This window comes from Xiphophorus maculatus, chromosome 11, assembly GCF_002775205.1.
Source record: "Xiphophorus maculatus strain JP 163 A chromosome 11, X_maculatus-5.0-male, whole genome shotgun sequence".
NCBI classification, from domain to species: domain Eukaryota; kingdom Metazoa; phylum Chordata; class Actinopteri; order Cyprinodontiformes; family Poeciliidae; genus Xiphophorus; species Xiphophorus maculatus.
In genome coordinates this window covers 28460308-28485857 of record NC_036453.1, presented here as the reverse complement: position 1 = coordinate 28485857, position 25550 = coordinate 28460308, and the positions used below count along the sequence as shown (strand labels likewise).

At 38.7% G+C, this 25550-nt stretch overlaps 1 protein-coding gene across 3 annotated transcripts; it reads left to right on the top strand.

The window, feature by feature from the left end:
- Positions 1-25550, top strand: LOC102234891 (sodium/calcium exchanger 2-like). 3 transcript variants are annotated; one of them, XM_023341725.1, is made up of 15 exons: positions 1-422; positions 2307-2359; positions 15032-15444; positions 15604-15741; positions 16002-16229; positions 17614-17892; positions 18330-18764; positions 19444-19805; positions 20725-20828; positions 21318-21335; positions 22118-22230; positions 22424-22447; positions 22930-23029; positions 23658-23930; positions 24312-25550. In XM_023341725.1, exons 3-15 carry the CDS (start codon positions 15097-15099, stop codon positions 24686-24688), a joined length of 2799 nt encoding a protein of 932 aa, XP_023197493.1. In that variant the 5' UTR covers positions 1-422; positions 2307-2359; positions 15032-15096; the 3' UTR covers positions 24689-25550. The 3 variants fall into 3 exon arrangements, with proteins under 3 accessions (XP_023197493.1, XP_005807132.3, XP_005807136.2); XM_005807075.3 differs by lacking the exons at positions 2307-2359; positions 22424-22447; XM_005807079.2 differs by lacking the exons at positions 2307-2359; positions 21318-21335; positions 22424-22447.

Sequence of the window (25550 nt, the reverse complement as noted above, 5' to 3'; positions counted from 1 at the left end):
TAGTGCTGCCTTCACTTGCACCAACAGAGACTTTTTAGACCGTCTGTACCACCATTTACATGTAATGTTGCTGAAAGAAAAGCGGTTCAGATGGTTAATACGTTGGTTCGTATTAATAATGACAGAAAGCAGTCACACTGATGTTATTTTCAGGTAGAGGCACCGATATTCGCCACTTGTTAAACCTCAAAAGCGTCCGACGTTGGAGCTCACGAGCGGACCCTGAAGGCAGCACGACATCTGCCGCGTGCGCTCACAGCATCTCCAGCCACTGTTGGTTAACGACAATGAGAGGGAGCCCGAAAACTGGCTGTGTGAGTTCAGGCGTGTCTCAGCAGGGGACGAGCTCAGCCGGGTGATATTTTTTTAGTACTTCCATCAGTTATGGCAGCTTTTGGTGGAGCCACGCCGCGAAGCTGAAGGTAAGAACCGTGGGGGAAGGAGGCTGGAGTGGCGGCTGCTGAACAGAGACTATTTGGTCACCCAGTCTGGAAAAAAAAAGTTTTTCAGGGCCTTATTGAGAAAATAAGTTGTTTTCTGTTTTCCACAATGGAAAATTACAAATAAATAGTTTTTTTTTTTTTTAATTTTGCTGGAACAAAACAGAAAAATAAACCAGTTGGTTAAAATTTTGCATTCACACTCAACTAGTTTGTATGTTAAGCATCAAATTCTTGACTCATTTTTAATTTTTTTGTGGAGGGCTATTTCACCGTTATCATGAACATTTACTAGATTTGATCAGTTCTAGTTCATAATCTAAACATCTAAGAAAGGAAAGGTCAAACCTGGACTAAGTTCCACTTGTTCTGGCTCAGATTGTTTCCAGGAGAGCTGTGACCTAAATAACGTTTAAACAAAATTATCTAAGTGGTACTTTTGGCCTGTCTTAAACTTTGTAGTACTGTCATTTTTCATACTTTTCAAAAGTGAATTATTCTTTCAGTCTGACACATTCTTTAAAACATATTTTATTTTTGAGAAAGAAAAAAAAAGCTATTTGTGAAACAGTTAACTCAACTTGATGTTTTCAAGCAGGATCAGGTCTAAGATGTTTCTACACTTTAAAATTATTAATATTAAAAACATAATAAAGATTTCTGAAATCAAACCGTTTTAAGAAATCTAAAGGAAGTGGAAAAAATGCAGTCCACTTTTAGATTTTGATCTCAGGCTCATCAAATGTTTCTACTATTCTTTGAAAGCAACAACAAAAAAGAGCTCTCATTCAAAGGCTAAATTGGATTCGACCTTTGGGGATGTAACTTATTTAAAAAATGCTTAACTACTCACAGTAACCTTTATCAGCCACAGGAATGCCCATCTATGTGAGAGTTACTGATGGAAAAGGTGCTGTTGGCTACAGATACCAACCCTTGCTGTTGCATTACACCTGATTAGGCAGACTGTTTTCCTTGGATCACTTTTAAAATAAGAATTTCTTTAAAATTTGCACTTGAGTTGTAGTTTTATTCCTCTTTTTAATTGTACTCAGATTTTTTTTCTGCATAGAGCATAATAGTTTTATGTTGTTATTTATTGCTGAAAGAATATTTTGAATACCTATTTTATTATACTATTATTATTATTATTTTTTTTAATCTGCCAGTTGAAGATATCACTGTATTGAGTCTTTGCTTACGCTTCATGGATTAATTGATGACAAAGTTATGAGGTGTAGCTATTAAAACAGTTTGCACTGTACGAAACACAAAAGATCGTTTTTTTTTTTGTTTGTTTGTTTTTTTATCTCTGATTACATTTAAACGTGAAATTTCGTTTTCATCAATGGTAAGAGAATGTTATTCTAGAAGCGTTTGCAGTGTAAGTACAAGCATGCTTCTGCATCGTATAAACACCGTTGTTCATGGAGCAATGGGCCACATTACACCTCACATTTCTCTCACGTTTCATGTACAGTGAATCTGTAAAACTGTACAGATGATCCGACTCTCCATCCTTTCATCTGCTTAATTTCAGGAAGTTAGGACCTACAGATGGCTCTCCTATATCCCCAGTCAATTGGATTGCCTTGCCTTTCTTGCCAAGACAATAGCCAAGAACATGAGAACATATACTCTGGATGTTCCTTCCTGTAACTGTGATCTATCTGAGATTTTGAATTTTTGGTGATTTAGGATAGTTAACATTGCATAGCTTAGGTTAAAATACAAACTTTGCTGTAATGTATTGTTAAGTCCTGCCTCTCTGGTGGGTTGGCGAGATCAGTAAGGGTCTATTTTGTTGTCACTGAATTCCAGGTTTATTTTCTGTTTATTTTCTCCACGCATTTTGTTAACATTTAGTTGGTGCTACTTTGGACAAGAGGAGGCAGTGATGGACCAAAGGGTGTGATTAGGTAATTTTATATGGTTGTTACTCTTTCTATTTTCCCCTGGGGCATGTCATACAGTCAATAAAAATAAAAACCTGTATTTAAGCTGGGTAATATTTAGTGACTTTTATAACTTAAAATTTTTTTCCTTGTATTTGAAACTCAAACCTCAATATATTTCATTAGCAATTTATGTCATAGGCCATCACAAAGTCAAAAGAAAACAGCATGTGGATTACAAAATCTTTACACAGAAATGAAACAGTGTTTTTTTTAACCCCTTCTACAATGGTGTCCCTAATTGAAATCAAGACCAAATTGTCTTGAGGAGTCACCTATTTAGAACAAAAAGCTACCTGGTGTGTGATTTAATCTCTGAAAGCTCAAACAACAGCATAAACACCAAGGAACATAGCAGATAAGTCAGGGAGGAAGTTGTGGAGAAGTTTACATGGAAACATGGTAATGGTGTCATGGTGCTATGGGACCAATTTCTTCAGCTGGAGTAGAGATGTTGGTCAGAACTGATGGGAGGATGAGTGAAGTTAAAAAAAGACAAATCATGGGAAAAAAGCCTCTTTGAGGCTGACTTGAGACAGGGCAGAGGTTTGCCTCTCAGAAGGAATGTAACCTTGAAAATACAGCCAGAGATCCATTCAGTGAATTATATCAAACCATATTTATTCATTAGTGGCTTAGTCAAAGTCCAAAAATCTAACTGAGAATTTGGGGCAAAACTTGAAAATTATTTAGACTTTCAATCCAGTCTGACCAAAATCTCCATTCAGATTTGAGGTATTAATCCAAAAATGAATGGGTAAAGATTTTAATCTCTAGATACACAAAAGAGATTTGTTTGAGACTTTAAGGTTCTTCAAAGTATTGACTCAGGGGACTGCATGCAAATTCATGGCACTTTTCAGACTCAGACCCAATAAAAAAATGTGTCATTTTCCTTCAACTTTACAGATCTGCTATGTGTTGGTCTATGGCAGGGGTGTCAAACTCCAGTCCTCGAGGGCCGCTGTCCTGCAGTTTTTAGATGTGCCACAGGTACGAAATGCTGGAAGGAAATGGCTTAATTACCTCCTCCTTGTGTAGATCAGTTCTCCACAGCCTTGCTAATGACCTAATTATTCTATTCAGGTGTGGTGCAGCAAAGGCACATCTAAAAGTTGCAGGACAGCGGCCCTTGAGGACTGGAGTTTGACACATGTGGTCTATGGCATAACATCTCCATAAAATACACCACATTTTGCGGTTGTGACGTGAGAAAATCTGTGGTGTGTGTGGCTACGTTTCCAAGGCAACTGCATACTGATGATCACATGGGAGAAAGGCACAGTGAAACAACTGATTGCTTATGTCTGAACCATGAACGGTGTTTGTTCATATGATATCGTCAGATCACTTTGCATATTCTCACTGATGTTGATGTTTCGAGCAGTACACTGAATATTGCATAACAGGTGTCCCTGTCTGGGTTCATGGTGAAGTTGAGAACGCTGCTCCTTCTAAGGTGACAGGGCCACTGGTGGCTGACCAGAGTGACTCAGGTAATGGAAACCTGCGGAGCTGCTGTCTCCTGGCTGTCAGCCGCTCGTCTCCCGACCCCTCTCTGGGAGCCTCACCTCTGACCCCATGCGGCCTCCTTCAGCACTGAGGTTTAAGTGGAGGAGTCTCAAGAAAATTAAGTTTTCTACAACTGCTGATACAAGAGTTGGGGATCACTTAGTGAGTCCTAAGGGACCAGTTTTCATCAGAATTAAATGAGTAACGCAATAGAAGCCTGCTGACTTCTTACTTCCTGCCACTGAAGATTCCAACAACTGTCTCTTTAATTGATCTGATATACCATTTAAGTTTCTGCTACTTCCTGTATCATCTTTCTGTTATAAAATGTAAACCAAACCAACTTCTGCCTAATGTGAAAACACTTTTGAATCTGCAATGTTTCATGTTCTGAAGTTCTTGGCGATGTTCTCAGGTTCACCAAAAGCTTTGAGGCAGAAATGAAATGCCTCGATCTCAGCTGTAGACAGCTGAATGTGTCACCCTCACATCTGAACGATTTCCACCCAGGTTTTATGCAACGTCAGTCTAAGTAGGTTGGACATCGTAATGCATATGTATCAGTTTCGACTTTAATTTAATCTGTGTCATTGTCAAAGTCACCCACCGATGGCATCATGACGGCCTCTTTTTCCTCTTCATGCACACAGCATTAGTAGGCCTGTCACGATAACTAATTCTGCTGGGCAATAAATTGTGCCAGGAGATATAGCAATAAACAATAATATTGTTGTTTTGAGACCGTTTTCAAGTTGTCTAGCGGCAATGGCATAATAATCCAAGTACACCCTCTCTTGCCAAAACACTGGTTGTTCAGGTACTGAATAAGACACATGTCGATCTGGAGTAGGCATGAGTTAGTTATTGGTAACAAGGTTAGGGCTGGGCAACATGGATGAAAAACGTATCAAGAAATAAACATTGTATTTTCAGCCAAAGTACTCAGTCTTAGAGTGAACAGGATATTCCACAAGAGAGTTGTGGAACAACCTGTAGTGGCTGTGAAGGTTATCAAGCCACCAGCTTGATCATGCTTATGATCAAGCAGGACTCCCACACGATATAGATAAATATTAATTAGTTATTTGTTTTAAAGATCAAAAATACTGCCAAACTCGTGATGTGACCGTCCCTCTTTTATCCAAAATTTCCTCTTGAACTGTTGTTCTCATTTTCTTCTTTGACTCCACCCTCATCTTTATTACTTTTAAGCAGCTATAGGACACATTATCAAAACATGAAACTTCTCCTTCTTCTCAGATGTATTGTGGACAGTTGAGATTTCATAGTCAAGCGTATCTAATATCCTACATGTCTTTTAACAAATTTCTTCATTTCTCACAATTCTAAAGGACAAGTTTGATGAACTAGTTTGGCATCTAGGCCTGTTTCATCTACTTCATAACTGTCAGTGCTGCGCAGAGAGCTGCAGTCACACTGTGCGTCTTTGAGACTGTTTGCGCTGTTTCTTGTGCGAATCAGTCACTGAGTACATGTACATTGTTGTAGGCAGGATAAATTTGAAACATGGCCACTGAAAACAGATCAGCATACCTGAGGTACTGAACATTGCGACAGTGTTCATACTGCACTGTAAACTAAGCCTTGTGCTCAGCCAGGCCTGCACTGCTGCTGTGCAGATTGATGGTGATTTTGAGTCAGTGGAAACAGAGGCAGCGCGCTGACATGTCGGAAAGCAATTAACTGTTCTGTGGTACTGGTTGAGCTGCTGTTGTTAATTTATTGTTAGGCGCTCCGAGAGATGGATAACCATAGTCTGATTGCAGCATTGGGTTTAGTGCAGAGTCATAGCCTAACTCATAACAGCCAGTCCTGACAGGGAAAAACTATTACTTCACAAAACATTGGCTTAGGAATAAAATAAAGAGTACGCCAAAGCCCTGTAGAAATACCAGGAGTGGAGAGATGAGGACTTGTGAACACACTGATTTCTGCTTAGTATTTATTTAATATTTATGGGTTCAAAGAAGTTGAAATTACATAGATAATAGTTTCTCTGCTCACACAGATTGTGTTTCTCTTCAATAAATGTTAGCACACTGGGTCTATTCTTTGAAATATTACCATTTTGTATGATTTTGCTTGGTTGGTTTTTTAGATCCTTAGCACATTGTATGCATCAGTCCTGCATGCTGTGAGCAGCAAGGAGGCCTCCCTGTAACATGTTTAACCTGCTTAAACATTTGCAGAGGTTGCTCTGGAAAATTTCATGCAATGGAAACTACTCGGTACGATGACATTTTAACAGACTTTAATCTACGTACTTTGTATAACCTCTTTTTTATTATAAAAAATAAATCAAGAAAAAACATAACTTTAGGCTAAAAAGAGTAAAAATAAAACCTATTTAACAATGTTTTTCCACACCAATATTTCCATTTAACATCATTCCATTTATATCTGGATGGAAGAAGATTCAATTGGTAGTTAGATCACCATGGCAACGGCTGTTAACGTAATATGCTCCCCCAAAGCAGGTTAATTGTTCAGAGTTTTTTATATATATTATATTATATATTCATATATTCTCTATATTTTTAAAGAAATTTTTTTTCAGACACAAAAATTAAATAATAAGAAACGTATATATTAAGCCCATTTCTTAGACGTCAGCCAGATTTTTCACATGAACTCACATCAAGTCAGAGTTAGAGTTAGCAAAGCAACATCATAACCACCCATTATCTCTGAGTGAAGCTTTAGGTTTTGTTTAATTTTCAAGCATAATAAAACACAACTTTGTTGAACTTGCTTCACACTGTGCCTCTCAGGGCTTCAAGTAAAATTCAGCTTTACACATCTCACTATAACCTTATTCATGAACAAAAAGTAAGTTAAACTGCTGCCTAAACTACTGTTTAACTTTGGAACTTTTTGTTCATAAATAAAGTTTGGGAAGCAAATTCTTGAAGTGGTAGAAAATGGTATGTTTTTCAAAAGATATTTTATAAATAATAGCCTGACAAGTATGATGTTTCTTTTGGCTTTAGCTCTCCAGAGTTAAAACTTCGTAGAATTTTTCTTTTTTATTTTGTCATTACAGTTGCAAGTCTTTTGAGATATTTGTTGTCCAGCTTTTCACGTCTACACACACTTTTGGTTACCCTGCTTTTATAATATTTCAAGCTAAGTCAGATTTCATGGAGTGCATTTTTGAACATTGAAGGGGCAATAACGTGTGAAAATACCATGTGAGTACTACAGCCATAGCAGTGTTATGATTGTCTTCACACTCCATGAAGTCTTCTAAATATTCCAAGTTCTAGTTGCTAGTTGGTCATACAGATTGTGGGGAGGGTAGTTCATAAAGCCTTTGTGGAAAAAGTAAAATTGAGATTTCAGAATATGCAGAAAACTCAGTTGTGACAACAAAAGGTCCAACAGATAGATTTAATGCCTTGTTACTGATTTGGCTTGGTCACACTCTGTCTGTGTGTCTGCCTGTGTGGCCAGATGGATTATCTTACACTCTGATTCATCTGGTTCTTTGACAGACCAACAGTAGCGAGCCAAAGCCCTGTGTTATTTATTAAAGGGACAGATCCTTTTCCTTTCTTTGCTTCAGTGGCAAACAGACAGAAAATGGAACACTGAGACAGTCTAATAGCCTAGATTTGGCTGTAAACCGATCAGAGGTTGTTCTTGTAATTGAGGTGTTTTAGCAATTTGGCCTGATTGGACCAATTTCCTCCCAAAGTGAATTAAGGCTGAAGTATTTTAACTAGATATACAGTACAGACCAAAAGTTTGGACACACCTTCTCATTGAATTCAATGAGAAAGTGTGTCCAAACGTTTGGTCTGTATTGAGTACAGGTCAAAAATTTGGACACACAGTTGTGTCCAAACTTTTGGTCTGTACTGTATTTGGATGACTCTTCACAAGAACGTCAAACAGAAAAACTAATTTTCAGCCATTTTAAACACTTTAGGTACATCAATTACTCTCAGACTACTGACGATCTTGTGCAGTTCAAAGTTTTTAAATATACTCTGCCCACCAAGCCTAGAATGAACTTATAGCTTTCCTGCCATTGTTTGCTTTGGTTGTTTTTAGCCATATCATATTTCTTCCTGATAAATCATTGGTATTTGAGTTCAAAGTGCACACAGAGCCTTACACCTTTAGTCTTAAATTATAACTGCCTCTTTGTTTTTGAAGACAATAGGAACAAAGACATAAATCCCCATCCTTTTAGTAGAAACAATGGATTACAACCTGTAGATATCTTTGCTCTTATAAGAGCCTTCATCTTGGCAAAACAAAATAAACTTGCTGCATTGTCACAGTTTTGCGGTAGCAGCAACAACTACTTCCTGCTGCCATTAAAACTGGATAGATTTAATTCTAGAACCTAAGCCTAAATAGAATTAAATTTGCATCGTTTATGGTTATCACAAATGATGCAGTGGTATTCCTGTGTCACTGGTAGGGTGCATTCAGCTCTGTGTTGCAGTTGTCTGAATGAACAGAAAATGCACCACAGTGGAAACCTTGTAGCTTCTTACAGCTTCCACACTGAAGAGTGTTTACAGGATAACCTTTTATCTCTTACTCTGTGGTGCGTTCACTGGTCAGAAGAACAGATTTTCCATTTTCAGACCATCTGTTTCCCAATTGGGGCAAGTTAAGCCGAAAATCATCTGCTTTTGATTACCTACTAATTTCTTGGATACCTCTCAATAGAACCCAACAGAACTTAGAATTAAAAAACTCTTGATTCACAGAGACCCATCCCCATAATACCTGAATAATTGCCCTGATTTCTCAGAGCTTTAGCGGCAGCACAACTGGAATATCCACAGTATTTAAACTGATGATTTGAATATTGGGACTGTTTTAGTTGTTGAGAAGCATGCGATTGTGTGTTACCTTACAATCAGGGTGCTGACACAGGCTTTGATTGACATGCTTTGAAATGGATACACAGAATGGCATGGGATTACATGTGAGAACAGATTACACCCTGAAAAGGTGAACTAAGTTAAACAACATACAGTAGAATTCAATTCGTTCATCGAATACAGTTGGTTCTGGTTTACCAGCATGTGGCATGTTTTCAATACGTTGCTGGAAGTTTATTTAGATATCTAAACAAAGTATATTATTTATCAGTATGTATGAAAATATAAGCAAATTGCAATAAGTTCTAGAATATATTTCCCTCCATTTTTCTGGAAGATGTGTCATTTTATTCATGCCAATATTTTACAAGTCTGACTGGCTGATCCATTGATGTTAGAAGTAGAGCAGATTGACACAACATGTTGATCTATGTTACAATTCACTGCCTGCATTTACGGTCAAACGCACAACCACAAAAGGATGTTAATCCGATGTCCAGAAGATGTTGAGTTTGCCCACCATTCTTCCTGTGAGTCAGACTACATAGAGCTGTTGTTATTGATTACCTGAATGATTTATCTCATCTTTACAGCTGAGTGATCTGAACATATGAAGGAATCTCCCCCGTCCTGCAGCACCTCTCTGTCTGCATACAGGAAGGAAATATTAAACTGTGAAAGGTGCTAACTCCTTTCTGCTGGCACTCCTATCAGTGTAAGATAAACCAGACAATCACTTATCACTGGTGCTGACAGACAGTGGCTGTGACAGAGGCAGTAAGGGGAGATGAGCTCTCTGTTCTCTGTGCATGAAGAGGAAAAGTGGACCAAACAGCTATCACCGTCCAGCGACCCCTGCCTCCCAGGCATGAAACACTTGTAAGCAGAGAGTGAGTCTTACTCCTGATTTGTTTACTTATTGGTATTTACATTGACCAGTTTTTATTGGGTTTTATATATATATATATATATATATAGTCTGAAATAGCAGTATTCAAGTTTGTGAAAAACATCCATCTCCAGGACGACAACAAAAAATAATATTTGATTTGTGTTTGATGTGTTTTGGTGAGGCAGCAGCAGTCTCAAATAATTTATAAAAAGAGCCAACTGATGAGCATTTCTGTAATAACTAACTGTTAAAGCCACCATCTAAAAATGTGCCGAGGTACTTGTACGTCACGCAAAAGGAATAGATATCCTGCTGTATTTAGATGGATGCATCTATCAATAATGCATCCAACCCTTCCAGTACCGGATCTTATCAGCACGCACTTGTTCTCCATCAGAGCTCTACTGATTGCTGCCAGTCATTTCTGAGGAGCAATCTGGTGTCATCTATCAAAACAAATCTGTTTTTTACCCCGGTATACTTTAGGTCTAATAAAATACCAAGATCATCTGTGGAGTTTGAGGATAGCATTCTGATGGTAAAGATGTAACATGTTTAATCCGGTGGTGAATAGATTTTCCTTATTGTTCAGGTTTCATTTGATTACAAAAGTGTTTAAAGGGCAGTTTTATATAAAATCAGCTTTTATAAGTTTTACATCATGTTATAATGTTATTCCCTCATCAAAAACATACTTGGAGTGTTGCCTTGATTCTTTCATGCATTTAGAGAAATCACTGAATCTCCGTGGCAACCATTCAGCTGTGCAAAATGCCAATGGCCGCCTCGGAGCTGCAGTTTCCAAGGTTCTGATTTTCCACATTACCGAGCGCCTCTCCTCTGCGACTCCCCCACTCAGCTCCTTCAGACTAGTCAGCAGAAATTAGCAAACACCTGGTGAAACTATGCATCTGCTGAGCTTATTATGTGAGCCACTTCTGAGTGCAACACTAGTGTAAACATTGTTAAAGGGCTAATGTGATGACGTCCTGAAGGCGGAGTTTCAGAAAGAGCTGGAGTTTTTAAAGAGAGGCCCAAAAATCAAAGTGTTAAATTATCAAGTCAAATTTTTTATAATTTAATATATATAGCATTTTTATAACAACTGAAGTTAACACAATTACTTGATTATGCTTTATATGTGTACTATGGAAAATATATAATACTTCCCCTTTAAAATTTGTTTCTGGCTTTTCACTAAACTGAAAAAAATAAAAAAACAAGTTGATTGTTTCAATATCAAACACTTCAATAATACTTGAAATGAGTTTTGTATTTAATTATTTTCATTGTATCTGCTTTTTTAAACTATTTTTACTGTATACATGTCTTAGGTTATGAGTTGTATTGTTTTCAAAGCGTAACATTTATTGGATTTTATTGGGGAGCGACCCAACCCACTACACTACAGCAGGTGTAAAATGGCCCTCTGCCTGAGGCCGTGGTAACCATAGCAGACCTTGGAAAGTGAAATGCGATGCACCAGGCCCTCTGGGCTGTGTTTCTGAATCACAACTCTATAATGAGCTAGCTGAACTCGAGCTGCATCAAAGATGCAAAACCTAAGTATCTGTTTCAATGCACACTTTAGTCCGGTGGAATAAAGACTGCAGCTCTGCAGCAAAACTCTGGAATCTTTCAAGTGTTGTGTTTAGGTAACATTTCCAGGATCTACCAGCTTTGCTCCATAATGTTCAGACTGATTGTGTTTAGTGTATTGTTTGAACCATTCAGCATCTTCTATACATTTAAGAATGCGTTTGCCATTCCCTTCACACATTTGTTTACCTAGTAAAAATCAATGTACTCATTAGCAATTTTTTTCTTAAGGTGAATTATGTCAATATTAAGACTGCACAACATTAGGAAATAACACTATAGTGCTAATTTTATTAAGTAGTGCAATGATGATATCAGGTGCAATAAGGTGACTCTCTCTTTCTCAGCTGTCATTGTTATGCATCAATCACTAAGCCATAGCTTTGGACAGCATGTTTTGCTGTGATTTTCCTGAATACTGAATAGGGTTTGGCATTTATCATTGCTTTATAATGATGTGCAATCAATTTTTAGTGATTTAATAATCACTACAAATTATTTATCATTTATTGTGATACATTTCTTCTGTATTTATAATGTAACAGAAGTTTAAATTTTGCGTCATGAACTTTTGTTGTTTGTCAGCCATGATTATTCAGGTGAACAGCTGGAAGTGAATAGATGAGCCTGGTGTGTGTGTGTGTGTGTGGGGGGGGGGGGTCTTGAGCTGAACTGCCTGTTAAACTCTATGATTTAGGTCAGTGGTCCCCAACCTATTTATTACCGCGGACCGGTCAAGACTTGGCGATTTTGCTGCGGCCAGGGAGTGGGGGGGCGTCAGATAATGCTTCTGCATGTTGGTGTTCCCGTTAAAGCCTTTTTTTTTTTTTTCTTTGCCCCGATTTTCCCTTTACGACAATCTGACAACGTCCTGCAGTGTGTGGTGTGTTACGTGGTGGTGTGTTGAATATGCATATTCAACATTGTTTTGGCCCTTTTATCGCAGCCTGTGGGGTTTTCCCTGATTGGGAGCGAGAACGCAGCCTTTAAAATGTGACACGTAGCCAATCAGAAAGCGCGGTGACGTAAGAACGGGGGGAATTCCAAACAGTTGACATGGCAACTGAGAATCCGGTGGACATCAGAGGTGATATATGAAAATGTTTATTACTATATGTAAAGGTCATTTTTATATATGTTTATTATATGTGGTTATGTTTATTCAGTTAAAAATGTTAACTACGAAAAAACATAACTCACTAAAAAAAATAATAGTGCTGGAAATAGAGCGGCTGTTCCCGCCGTCTTTTATCAAACACCTTTTCTTTTAGTTACGTTTTTTATCGTTTAAATGAGACCACAAACTATCACTGCTGCTTCTACATCGTCATCCGTGTTTGATTATTCTAAATTCACGTTTGGTATGTTGGGGGTTTTACGGGATTTTCTTCTGGAATCGGGATGTTCGTGACTGGAATCGGTTCGTGTGTGGGGTGTTGCTCCTGCCGTGTGGCTGGACACACGAACCGACCGAACCTGTTGGACGTTTATCGGTTCTGTGGTCACAGACGTTTGGAAAATCGGCCAACAATCCTTAAATCGTGCCGTGTGAACCAGACCTAAAACTCACAAGCTCCACTCCTCTACTCTCGTCTCGACCGCTGCCCTAACTCTCTGACTCTGGTCGCTATGGTAACGTTTACATATCCCTTCAAAATAAGATACAGATGCGCCACAAAAACGAACATTTTACTTTCGTGAAAATTTTAACTCACGATAACGACTAATGGGAGCCCTGAGCTTATTTCTCTGCAACGAGACGGACCCATCTGGGAGTGATGAGAGACAATGACACCTGAAGTGTTGCTTATGCACAGGGTGGTTGGTCTCTAGTGGCGAAGCAGTTTGAAGCTTCGTTCCCTCATTAACGAGCTGCATATCATGCAGAGCTTGGAATGTGGGAATCATCTACCGGGATAAAAAACGGTCTCCTGTCTCTTCTCTAGGCCTTTTCCCCTTCGCAAAGAAACTTTCCAAAGACATCTGATCTGTTTCTTACTCATTTTGCTGCTTGTGGGCTCAATGTTGGCGCACAAGACGTAACCGAGAGAATCCGGTTAAAGGATTTTCAAAATAAAAGATCCTGCAGACTCAAATAATACATAAAACAGAAATATTTAATTATTTCTTACGCGCCCGGTACCAATTGGTACCGATCCGCGGTCCGGGGGTTGGGGACCACTGATCTATGCAACAGATGTGCCCTCATAAGTCATAAATCACTAATGTTCATCTTTACTATCAAAAGCTTCAATTTTGTATTTTCTGTTGAAAACAAGCTAAAGGGCCCCTCTTATATGTGGATCTGAGTCCTCACCATGTTTTCTCTGAAGCTACTTATGTTCATAAGTACCCTGAGAAACGCTTGTGTAGGTAAATGTATCTTTTTGGTATAATGGTTTCTTCTTCATGAATCCAGTGAATCTTTAAATAGTTATCCTGGGGTGACCCTTTCAAACATTTAGTTTTGGTAAAAATATTTACTGTACATGTGTATTGTATCTAATGGCTGATGTGTGAACAAACTGTAGTTAAATTAAATGGAAGCCAAAGAAATAGGATTGTGTTTAAATGTATCACACTGCGGGTTCAGACCTGCTTTCATGTTCTGAGATTTTCCTCTGACTCTCTGATGCAAGCTGCACTGTGAAGGTTTAAGCAGTTCAGGTCTTTGCTGTTTGGCTTTGGTAAACAGGTGCTGCATTTTTCTACAACACATTTAACATACCTTTTAGTCACCATCACTGTGCCTAATAAATACACAGACAATCTCTGGCTTTTCAATGGTAGCATACAAAAACTAGAAACAAACTTGATCTTCAACACCACAATTCAATGGCAGACAACAGAGGGGCTATTTTTTTTACTGTCAGACTTAGTCACAACAGGAAAATGTGACTGTTATTGTGGTAGAGGGGGAAGGCATTAAAAGGAAATACTCGTCTTGAAACAGCGTTGTGGAGATTGTTGGCCAAGCCAGTGGTTCAGCTGTCACTGTTGCTGGTCCCCAGGTGTTTTTCTTTCAACCAGAGAAATTGTCCACAGCTCATTGATGAACTGGAAATGTCAAAGACACAGATATAAAGTAGGAATGCACCAATAAATTGGCCCAGATTTCTTTAATATTTGGGGAAATGGTGATCAGCCGATACTTATGTGAAGCCGATATCATCCACCAATTTATCTTTGTCAGCAACAGTATAAAAATCAACCACTGTTCTCTATTGCGGTTTGACTGATAGACCTGCCTGCCAGGTCATGTTTGCAAATTTGCAGTTAAAATAGTCACCTCACCTTTGCCATCTCAGCAACTTTTTTGCTATAACTAGCAAGAAAGTCAACAAAAAAATTGGTATCAGCCAAAACTAGAATCGGCAAGTCAGTTTTCTTAAAGATCCGTAATCGGCTAGAAAACTGCAATTGGTGCACCCGTAATATAAACTTATTAAAGTCTAAAAATACGTGTTTGAAATGCTGCATAATGTATGCTGATTGTTGTAAGTGACATGTCTGTACCCTTATTGTCCAATCCTTGTCCACTTGTCCAATCCTTACTTTTTACCTGGATCAGACGGTTAAGCTGAATAAGTACAACATAGATGACATTTTCTTACACTTTATAGAGAGTTGTCAACATTTGGACGTTGGCCGATCCAAAAGGGAAAAAAAGTACCTGAATCTCACATTTCATTAAACCTTAAAGTTTGTTTAGTCTTCAGTTGTGCTGATAAACTGTTGAGCTCTTTTGTCATGTCTCTGTTTCTCTAGGACCAACCCAGCTGCCACCCCCCAGTGAACTCTGACCCCCAGGTGCCATCTGACTCAGGGATACGATGGGGCTCCTTTTCTTTCACCCCGGCCCACTCTTCTTCGTCTTCTTTTTCCTCCTCCTCCTGTGCCACCCCTGCATTTCCATCAGGCCTCAAGTCCTGGAGCGAGCATCTGCGCCTGAACAATCTCAGTCCTCTGACAACTCCACAGAGTCTGAAAAGAAGAAATGTGCAGGTGTCGTGGTGTGTAAACCCGGCATTCTGCTGCCAGTCTGGGAGCCTCTTGACCCTCCAGTTGGGGAACAAGCAGGGAGGGCAATTGTGTACTTCCTCTCTCTCATGTACATATTCCTTGGAGTATCCATCATTGCAGACCGCTTCATGGCATCCATAGAAGTCATTACATCTCAGGTATCATCATTCTCTTTAATATTTAGAACCTGTTAAAGTCAGCCTAAGATTTAGACTCATTATGCACAGCGTCCAATCTGTGCTCTGTGATTGTGTCTATGAATCACCAGATTTCTCTGTGTTTCATGTAAATATGATATCCTGAAATGAACAAATCAGGAGAAGGAGGTGACCATTACCAAACCTGATGGGGAAACCACGGTGAAAACCGTGCGGATCTGGAATGAAACCGTGTCCAACCTGACACTCATGGCCCTGGGCTCCTCCGCACCAGAGATCCTGCTCTCTGTTATTGAGGTACTCTCTTCTATCTGCTATAAACACAAGCAAACACCGCTGCTTGTGAAAGTGCAATCTACATTAAAAAGAGTAAAAAATGCTATTTCTCTACTTATTTAAACAAATATGTGTATGAATTGGATTAAAAAAATGTTTACTCTTATGGGTAAACTAGTCTACCCACTTTCTGAAATTTATTGTAAAACATTAAAACATATTTGCACCAACTGCAAAGGTTCAGAAAAGTTCAATGTTCTGTTCTTGTTTCCCTTGTACAGGTGTGTGGACACAACTTCAATGCTGGGGAGCTCGGCCCAGGCACCATAGTCGGCAGTGCGGCCTTTAACATGCTTGTGATAATTGGTCTGTGTGTGTCAGTAATTCCAGATGGACAGTCTCGCAAGATCAAACACCTGCGAGTGTTTTTTATCACAGCTTTCTGGAGCATCTTTGCATACATTTGGCTCTACCTCATTCTGGCCGTCATCTCCCCAGGGATTGTTGAAGTAGGTCTCCATTCTAGCCGTTATCCTCAACTGCAACCCAGATTCGGCAGTCATGACCAAATAGCTCTACTTCTCAAACTCAGCCTCAAAATATCCAATGCAGACATTTCACTCACTGAATGTAAAACTGACTGATTTGACAAAGTAATTTTTTTGTACATCTCATTACATTGGCTTCGATCATCTTACTACATGGGAGCACTCTTAAAGCAAGTGAAATTTTATTCATAGATAGTCAGTTGATCCTGTCACTTAAAATAAAAACCCAAGACAGTGACATCGTGTCAAAATTGTGATATTCTGTCCCGATGCAGCAGAACATCAGGACAGAACACAGTTGCATCAAAATCAACACACCGAATTATAAAACATTACAGGATTTGATATAAATTATTCATTTCCTTATGCTTAAATTTTGTAATATATACAATATTTACAAAATATATATGAGCAATGAGTCCTTTTCAAGGAGCGTCCCGAGTGTGGACAACGACGTTGGAGAAGAGCTCCAACTTAAAAAAATTTAGTTCAATGTAAATGAATTAAGTTTACTTAATTTTGTTTGTTTAACATAACATCTTAATAAACTTAATATATTTAGCTAGATACACCTAATTTGATTACTTCTGAGAAATTAATAAAAAAAAATTTTATCGCCCCACAAGGGGTCTTTTTGTGGGCTCTAGTGTCCCTTTTTTCAAAGTAGGCTGACAGGAAAGGGGGGAAGACATGCGGCAAACGTCGTCGGGTCCGTGAGTCGAACCCGCGACAGCCGCGTCGAGGCTACGTTTGCCTGAATGTGGGTCGCGCTAACCCTTCTGCCACCACGGCACGCCCCTTAACTAATTATTTTTAAGTTGGATATCCTGTTTTCTTTTTTGAGTGACGAGCAATAATCAGCAACAGTAACTTTCTGTTTTCAGTTCAGTATAATACACCAGGAACTAACATATTTTGTTGGTTGTCAAATTGCATTTTTTGTACATCTTATGTAAACAAGTAAAAGATAAAATAAACCAGATTGAAGCTGGATATTATTTGAAAAAATATTGAAAATAAATAACAGTAGAAGAGATCCACTGTCTTTTGGTATGAGAATGTGTAAAATTTAAAATCTCTGCTTAAAAAACTAAAAAAGGGGACTTCGTAAGGTCATAACTAGCAACTGTAAATGTGAGTAATGACCACTAACTTATACACAAAATGTCATTATGTGAACAAATTAAATAATTGTAGTTATCACAGGAGTGGAGTTAGATTTTTCTTTGTAAATAGTCCACCCTGTAGATCTATTACGTAAAACATTATGTGACTTCACATAAGGAATAAGTACAATACATTTACAGTATAGATAACCTAATGGTCATCTTGTCTGTGTGTCCAGGTTTGGGAAGCTGTTGTAACACTGCTGTATTTTCCCATCTGTGTGATGTTGGCTTGGATCGCTGACCGCCGCCTGCTCTTTTACAAATACATGCATAAGCGATACCGTGCCGACAAGAGGCATGGGATTGTAGTGGAAATGGAGGGGGACGATTCCCCCCCACGCATTGATGTTATCATGGACAGAAAGCTGTCAGACGGCAGTCCAGACCCTGGAAACTCCTCTAGTGTGACTGTGTCTGTGCAGACAGGCAGTGAGCTGGACCAGAACAAAGATGAGGTAAGACATGTAGATCACGGAAAGAGGCAAGATTGAAACTGGGATGGTGTAACGTCTCAGTAAATGCTAGTCTGCTCTGTTTGTTGTAGCTAGAGCCATGAGAAAATTTTAATAAACAGCATATTAACATATAAAATATGAGAGACATATGTCAGCCATCAAAGTTAGCTTGATGATCTGAAACCTAAACCGTGACATGAAAGCATAAGCACACCAAAAAACATTTTAAAAAATCAACAAGGAGGCAAATACTTTAGCACAGCACTGTAAATCTTCTCATTTTGCTCTTATACAACCATGTGGGTGGTAACATTATCTAGAAGGTTATAGTAGAACTTCAAGTACAGTTATTAAACTCTTTCTATTTGACTCCAGGAAACTCCCAGATCTCTTCTGTTACAATTTTTCACTTACAACCTGTTTCCTCCCTTGGACAGGCAGTCCGCATCTTGAAAGATCTGAAGGAGAAGCATCCAGATAAATACCTGGACGAGCTGATCGAGATGGCCAACTACTCTGCCCTGGTCCACCGGAAGAAGAGTCGTGCCTTTTATCGTGTCCAAGCAACACGGAGGATGATTGGTGCTGGAAACATTTTAAAGAAGCACGCCGCAGAGCAGAAACGGCGCGCGTCGGGACAGGATTTGGACAAGGCGACATGCTCACATATCTGTTTTGAAAGCGTCCAGTACCAATGCACAGAGAACTGTGGCTCTGTGACCCTGTGGGTGGTTCTCGATGGAGGCACAGGCCAAAACACGTTCTATGTAGACTACTGTACAGAAAACGGATCTGCCAACGCTGGATCAGACTATGAGTTCAACGAGGGAACTCTGACATTCAAACCAGGGGAAACCCGAAAAGAGATCAAGGTAAAAAAAATATCTTAAAGTCTATTAAGTTATTTTTGTATTTCCTGCTTCTCCACTGAAACTTTTTAAACCATTATTCAAAGTCTTAGAGTAATCAGAATCTGCTTTATTTGCCAAGTTTGTGCACACAATGAAGACATTAGATTTTGATTTCACTTTGCTCCCAGTGAGGACATTTTGGATAGAATTATATAGAAAGGGCAATAAAAATAAAATATTAATTGTGTAAATATGCAAACATGCATTTTTTTTACAAACAGAAAGAGAAGCTTGACTCAAATCCAAATCTTATTGATGTTGCCACTCTGATTGTTGGGTGTTCATCAGAAAGACACCCTGCGCAACAATCAGAGGCGATTGCTCCACAGATTATCTGTCTAATACCATACTGTGAAAACATAATGACAGTTTCAATAAATATGTAAAAAACGTTTTATAAAAGTTACATACTAGAGTTTCAAATAAGTAAATATTTCAATGAAATTCCAATTTAAAGGTTTGGGCTTATATCTGTGTTTGAAAGCTGATACATATATCTTATTTTTAGTGGCAACAGTTTCTTTATTTGCTTTGTGTCCCCAATAAATTAAAAGCAGAGCCAGTCGACCTGTGTTTGTGTTTAATTCGTCACTTGGCGTCCAGAGGGAAAAGTAACAGAACAATACTGCTTTCTCTGCAGGTGGGGATTTTGGATGATGACATGTTTGAAGAGGATGAACATTTCTTTGTGCGTCTTCAAAATCTGAGGTTAGAGGAGGGAGGGAGTGAAGGGACCGGTTCTCCGCCCAAGGCTACACTGGTGGAACCTCTTCTGGCCACAGTCACCATACTGGACGATGACCATGCTGGGATCTTTACCTTTGGGCAGCAAGTGCTGCGAGTGAGTGAGAGCACTGGCATGCTGACGGTGACAGTGTTGAGGAACTCGGGCTCCAGGGGCACAGTGGCTGTGCCGTACCATACTGAGGATGGTAGTGCCAAGGCTGGAGTGGACTATGAGGAGGCCAGAGGGGAGGTGGAATTCACCAATGAACAGACAAGGTGAGACGCAGTATGTAGACAGGGCCGAGCAGCGCCACACAATATTGTGATTGACAGCACTAAGACCCTCCTCCTGGTTCTGATTGGTTGATGGTAGTTAGCACTGGGAGCTCAGATACACTGGCCAGTTATCTGCTGTAGTTCTGTCATATTTATTTATTTAAACAAGAGTCACATATTCTTGTCCTTTTCAACTGACACTTAGAAAAGTATTCCTACCTCTTTACAGGCATCCTTCTGAAAAATATATTTTTTTCAACTTCAACGCATTCCTACAGACCAGGAATGTTAAAATGTGAGGTTGAGATTTAAATAAAGTCATATTTTCACATTTATTTGGTTATTCAACATATCTTTCAGAAAATATCTAGTGTTGCTGGGCTGTTCACACTGTTTATGTCTTATCATTCATATTAAATAGTTTTCCTTTTGTCCTAAATGACACACAGACTGAACACGTTTGGATGTTCTGTGTCCATTTAAAGTCTGAACTGGTTTGAGCTCTGAGGAAAGGGACATTAGAACCGTTCTGAAAGGAGACTGTGGGTTATCAACCTGCACTGTAGGAGGTCCTATTAGACAGAATTACCCGATGACTTGACACCTACGGATAATCCTGACTCTGATTAGTTGGGGGAAACTTCAGTCGCCGCATGTAAACTGGCAGATCTTTTTCACATTAAATTTTTAGGTTGCATAAGCTGTGTTAGTACATTGATAAACTGTACACATAGTAAAGGGCGTCTTTGTAACAGTCCATCAACAGGTTGATTCTTTTAATGATATGATAGCGTGGGCTCGTATTTGGAACATAAAAATAAACTGTTTTTATATATAATATTATACTGCTGTCGTGTTCACACAAGTATTTAATTTGCCTTTTAATGAAATAAATATCTGTGTTCTTGAACATTTCTAGTCAGACATTACAGATATGCATTTTAAATGTGGAGGAGTACGAAAAGCAGGAAAACTTCTTTGTTGTGCTTGAAGACCCCAAGTGGCTGAAGAGAGGAATTTCTGGTAAGTCTACAAGCAGTTTCACTTTCATACCTGTGATTTTCTAACTGTGGCCTTGAAGTGGTTTAAAAATCTGTGAAGCAGACAGATAAGTTTTTCTTTTTACCCAAAAGGGCAAAGCTTAAGTAGACTGACACAGCACCAAGATCACTGCTCAGCTGTGCGTGTGCGGAGCTGCCTGAGCACGTCAGAGCCAGTAACTTAATATCACTGTCTCGGTGTAACACATTCTGCAGCTTTTCTGAAAGTAGTGACTGTTTCTGTAAGCTCACTGTTGAATGCTGGAGGAACTGTGAGGGAAAAATATAGTCATTTTGCAGTAGAGTAGCTGTAAAGTTGGAACTGTTTGTTAGGATTGAGCATCCCAAATAAATATATATATATATGTGTGTGTATATATATATATATATACATATATATATATATTCCAGTTCTTTTTCTTTTCAATTTCAATGTCTATTATATTGAGTAATTGTCTGTTTCTCTTCGTAGCTTTACTACTGAACCAAGGTAAGAGTTTGGGGTACAAGTTGAGATGTGGGTGTTAAAGGCAACCTTTGCAGCTTTTAAAAAGTATTATAATATTGTAAAACTGTGATGGTCACAGATAGAGCGGTTTAATCTTTGCTCTTTAACTATCAACAACAATGTTGCATTTCAGTTCCGTTTAATTATGTAGTGCCAATTCACAACAACAGAACTCTAAAACTTTGCAAAAAATTATTTCAGTTCAATCACACATGCATTCCAGTTAGTTCTAATTATCAAACAGTACAGTAATCTCAGTTCATTATTTAAAGTAGCTTGGAAAGTTTCTACCTAAGGAAACCCAGCAGATTGCATCTGGCCATTGACTCGAACACGGTTCTACTTCAAAATTAAACAAACTGAAAATTGCTGCTGTTGTTGTTTTTTGTAGACCTATCGTCTCAGCAAGAACATTTTTAAGGGACCTCAAAAAAGGAAGTTCTTGTTGGTGGCCAAGATTTAAAGTGCTTGTGTCCACTAAACAGTCCCTTCATCTCAGGCTGTTCAATTACCTCTGAAAATCAAGAGCAAAGTTTATAATAAAAATTCTGTCAAACAAGATACCTGCCCCAACCCTTCCAACATTAACCTAGAAATCCAGTCTACTTTAATGCTACAAAGGTGCCTGTCAGTGTTACGCGTGTATGTGCAGGTACGTGGGATTGTTTTTGTTTGCTGTGTTCCTCACGCTTCCGCACGAAGAGGTTTAACGTGTGTTTGTTTTATTAATGATATAGTGGATTAATGCTTGTACCCTATAAAAGGCAACCCAACTCCTGAGGAGGAAGAGGCCAGGAGGATTTCTGAGATGGGCAAACCTATTCTAGGAGAGCACAGCAGACTAGAAGTCATCATAAAAGAAGCCTGTGATTTTAAGGTGTGCGCCTCATAGAAAAAGATTATTCTCCTTTAGATTTAACTACATAGATATATAACATTTTTACATATCTTGGGTCAATATTCTGACTTAAAACAACATGTACTTAACAAAATACCTAAGTGAAGCTTAATGTCTCAGAGGACAGCCTGTCTTGCTTCATTAACAATGGGATTCTCTCTATATCCATCAGACTCCCAATGGAGTCATAGACCAGGTACAGTTCCTACAGTTTGTGCTACCACAATAAATTCCTGCTTTTATCTAAAGTGCCTTGCAAAAGTATTCATTTTATGAGCTTAATTTAATCTCTGTATACATACAGTTTGAAAACTGTCAATCAGTTTAGTTTGCTTCACAACACCACACTACTTTCTGTCACAAGAAATCCAAATGAAGTGCATTGAACTACATGTTAATACTGTGGCAACATGTGGAAAGGTTCACTTACTACTTCTGCAAGGCTTCTGTACTCTGTTTCAGCTGTTCTGTTTCATTTCAATTGCACAGTATGGTGCTTCTGTGTGCTGTGTGAGCTGTAGAACATAAATGGAGCAGATTTATTCATGTTTGCTCAGCTTTTTATGTTAACTATATAACTACTAGGCCCAAAAGGATGAAATGGAAACCCATATGTTGCTTTCACCTCAATGTGAGTTATGATGAATATTTCCTAACCTGTTTCGTTTCTTGCACCAGAACACTGTGGATCATCTCCTCCAAGACACAAATCTAGCAGAAGTGATTGGGACTCACTCATGGAAAGAGCAGTTCATTGAAGCAGTCACAGTGAGTGCAGGTAAGCGGAAGTTTGAACTTAAAGTGTTTTGGGTTTTTGTGTATGTATCAGTTATATTTAACCGATAAATCCATGCATATTTGAATACTGTTTTCATCACTAAATGTACTGTTTGTGTCCAGGACATCTGCTAACTGGTGTTGAAACTCTTTTTAACTTTAGTATCCTGACAGAAAATGTGCACTATCACCTAATGAATGTTGTTCATTAAAAAATCACAAATTAAAATACTAGGTTTTTATAATGCGACAAAATTGTGGACAATTGAAACAAAAGGTGCTTCGAAATGGTATTAGTTTCAGGATGTGTTTACTTATACAACTTGTTTTTTACAAATTCTTATTTTCCTTCTAATGGATTGAACTTTTAATTGACTTTCACATCGTAAATATGTGGGAAACATTTTTGAAATGATGTATCCATGTTTCATACATTTAGGAGTAGTGGAGACTTGGACTTTACCAATGAATACAACGGGGTTTTTTTTCATTCTTTACATATTTATATATGACTTATTTATAACTACAATGGGTAATCAGACCACAACTATTTTCTGTTTTAGTAAAGGTTAATTTTATTGTCTGTTTGCTCCCAGCTTCTTAGTCATCATTGTGTCTTCTTTAAACAGGTGATGATGATGAGGAGGAGGGACAGGAGCAAAGAACGCCCAACTGCTTCGACTATTTTATGCACATACTTTGCGTTTTCTGGAAAATTTTATTTGCTTTTGTCCCGCCCACCGAGTACTGGAACGGCTGGGCGTGCTTCATTGTGTCCATCTCTGTCATCGGCCTCCTAACCGCCATCATCGGAGACCTGGCGTCGCATTTTGGCTGCACTGTTGGCCTCAGAGACACTGTGACTGCTGTGGTCTTTGTGGCGCTGGGGACTTCACTTCCTGGTACATACACTCTCATTCTGGCAAACGTTACTTGACCTGATAGTTCAGCATTTCTGAAGTGAAAAGTTACAAGCCACGGTTACAGAAGGGAGGAGCAAAAATAATAATAATAATAATAAATACCCTAATCAAATCAACAAAAATAAGAACAAAAGTCTACAAAAAGAACAATCTACTTCAACATGCTGCCATCATTCAGTTCTAGGGAACATATTGCTCACTTCACTCTGGATTTATGCGGGTATAATAATTGTAATATTTTGACAGAATCTCATTGAACAATCTTTAATGCCTGTTCTTAATTGTGTTCCACATGAAAAGCAAAAGAAAACGAATTAATTGATCTTAAATAATACCTCTCTATGTTTTTCATCCTTTCAGACACTTTTGCCAGTAAAGTGGCTGCCACTCAGGACCAGTATGCAGACGCGTCCGTGGGAAACGTGACAGGAAGCAACGCAGTCAATGTGTTTTTGGGCATTGGCCTGGCCTGGTCCGTGGCTGCGGTGTACTGGGAAGTGAAAGGGAAGGTCTTCCGCGTCGACCCTGGTTCCCTGGCCTTCTCGGTCACACTTTTCACTATTTTTGCGTTCTTTAGCATGGGAGTGCTGATGCTACGCAGGAGGCCGTCCATAGGAGGCGAACTCGGGGGTCCAAGGATTCCCAAGGTCCTCACCTCGCTGCTCTTCTTCGGACTCTGGTTCCTGTACATCCTCTTCTCCAGCCTGGAGGCCTATTGCCATATACAAGGATTCTGAGAGAGTCATAAGGTCACACTTACAGACACAGAACTGTGACAGTAACTACCAATAGGAATCCATCAGCCTCACCGTTTGACTCCTGCTGCCATGGTTTAAAACATATACACAACGTGTGACTATTCTAGTCAGTAGGACTCTTTGTCACAATACAAATTAATTTCTTTTAAATATATTAGATTATAGTTAACTGTATTATGCCTAAAGGGTATAGGCAGACATATATTTCTGATTATTAAAATAATGCTAATAGTTCACATCCAGACTTAAAGTTGGTCATTGTCTTCACTCACACGTATAAAGCCAAGGATACTGGTAAAATGTTGCTTGCACAAAGCTATGGAGGACCAATACTGACATAAGAAATAAAAGCATAAATATATATTTAGTTTTTCCTTGTCCTTACACATGGGTTTCCGTCAAGAAATGTATATATTTTCTTTTTCATTTCCACTAAACGTGTTTTTGTCAAGAGAAGTAGATATTTTGTTTTGTCGTTTCATTATACAAGCCCTCCTTCTTTTGTCATTGCCTCCTCTCATTTTTCTGTTTGTCCGTTTTCTACTTGATTGTCTACTTTTTCTAACCAGTGATTATGTAAAAGAAACATTCGTAGCTAATGATAATCAAAAAGAAACGGCTTGTTTAAAAGCCCAAGGCTTTTGCCAAAAGAATACATCTTATTTGATCCATGATGGGAATCTAATCGCAGCTGATTGCTGCAGAACTCCATCGGAATGTTTCAAAACATTCTGTGGGAAAATAGCAGAGAACAGACAAAGCACAAGAAAAGCAGGTTTGGACTAACCATTAAACTCACATTCATTTCAGGCAGATGACAGCATTATGGACTGTGGAAGAG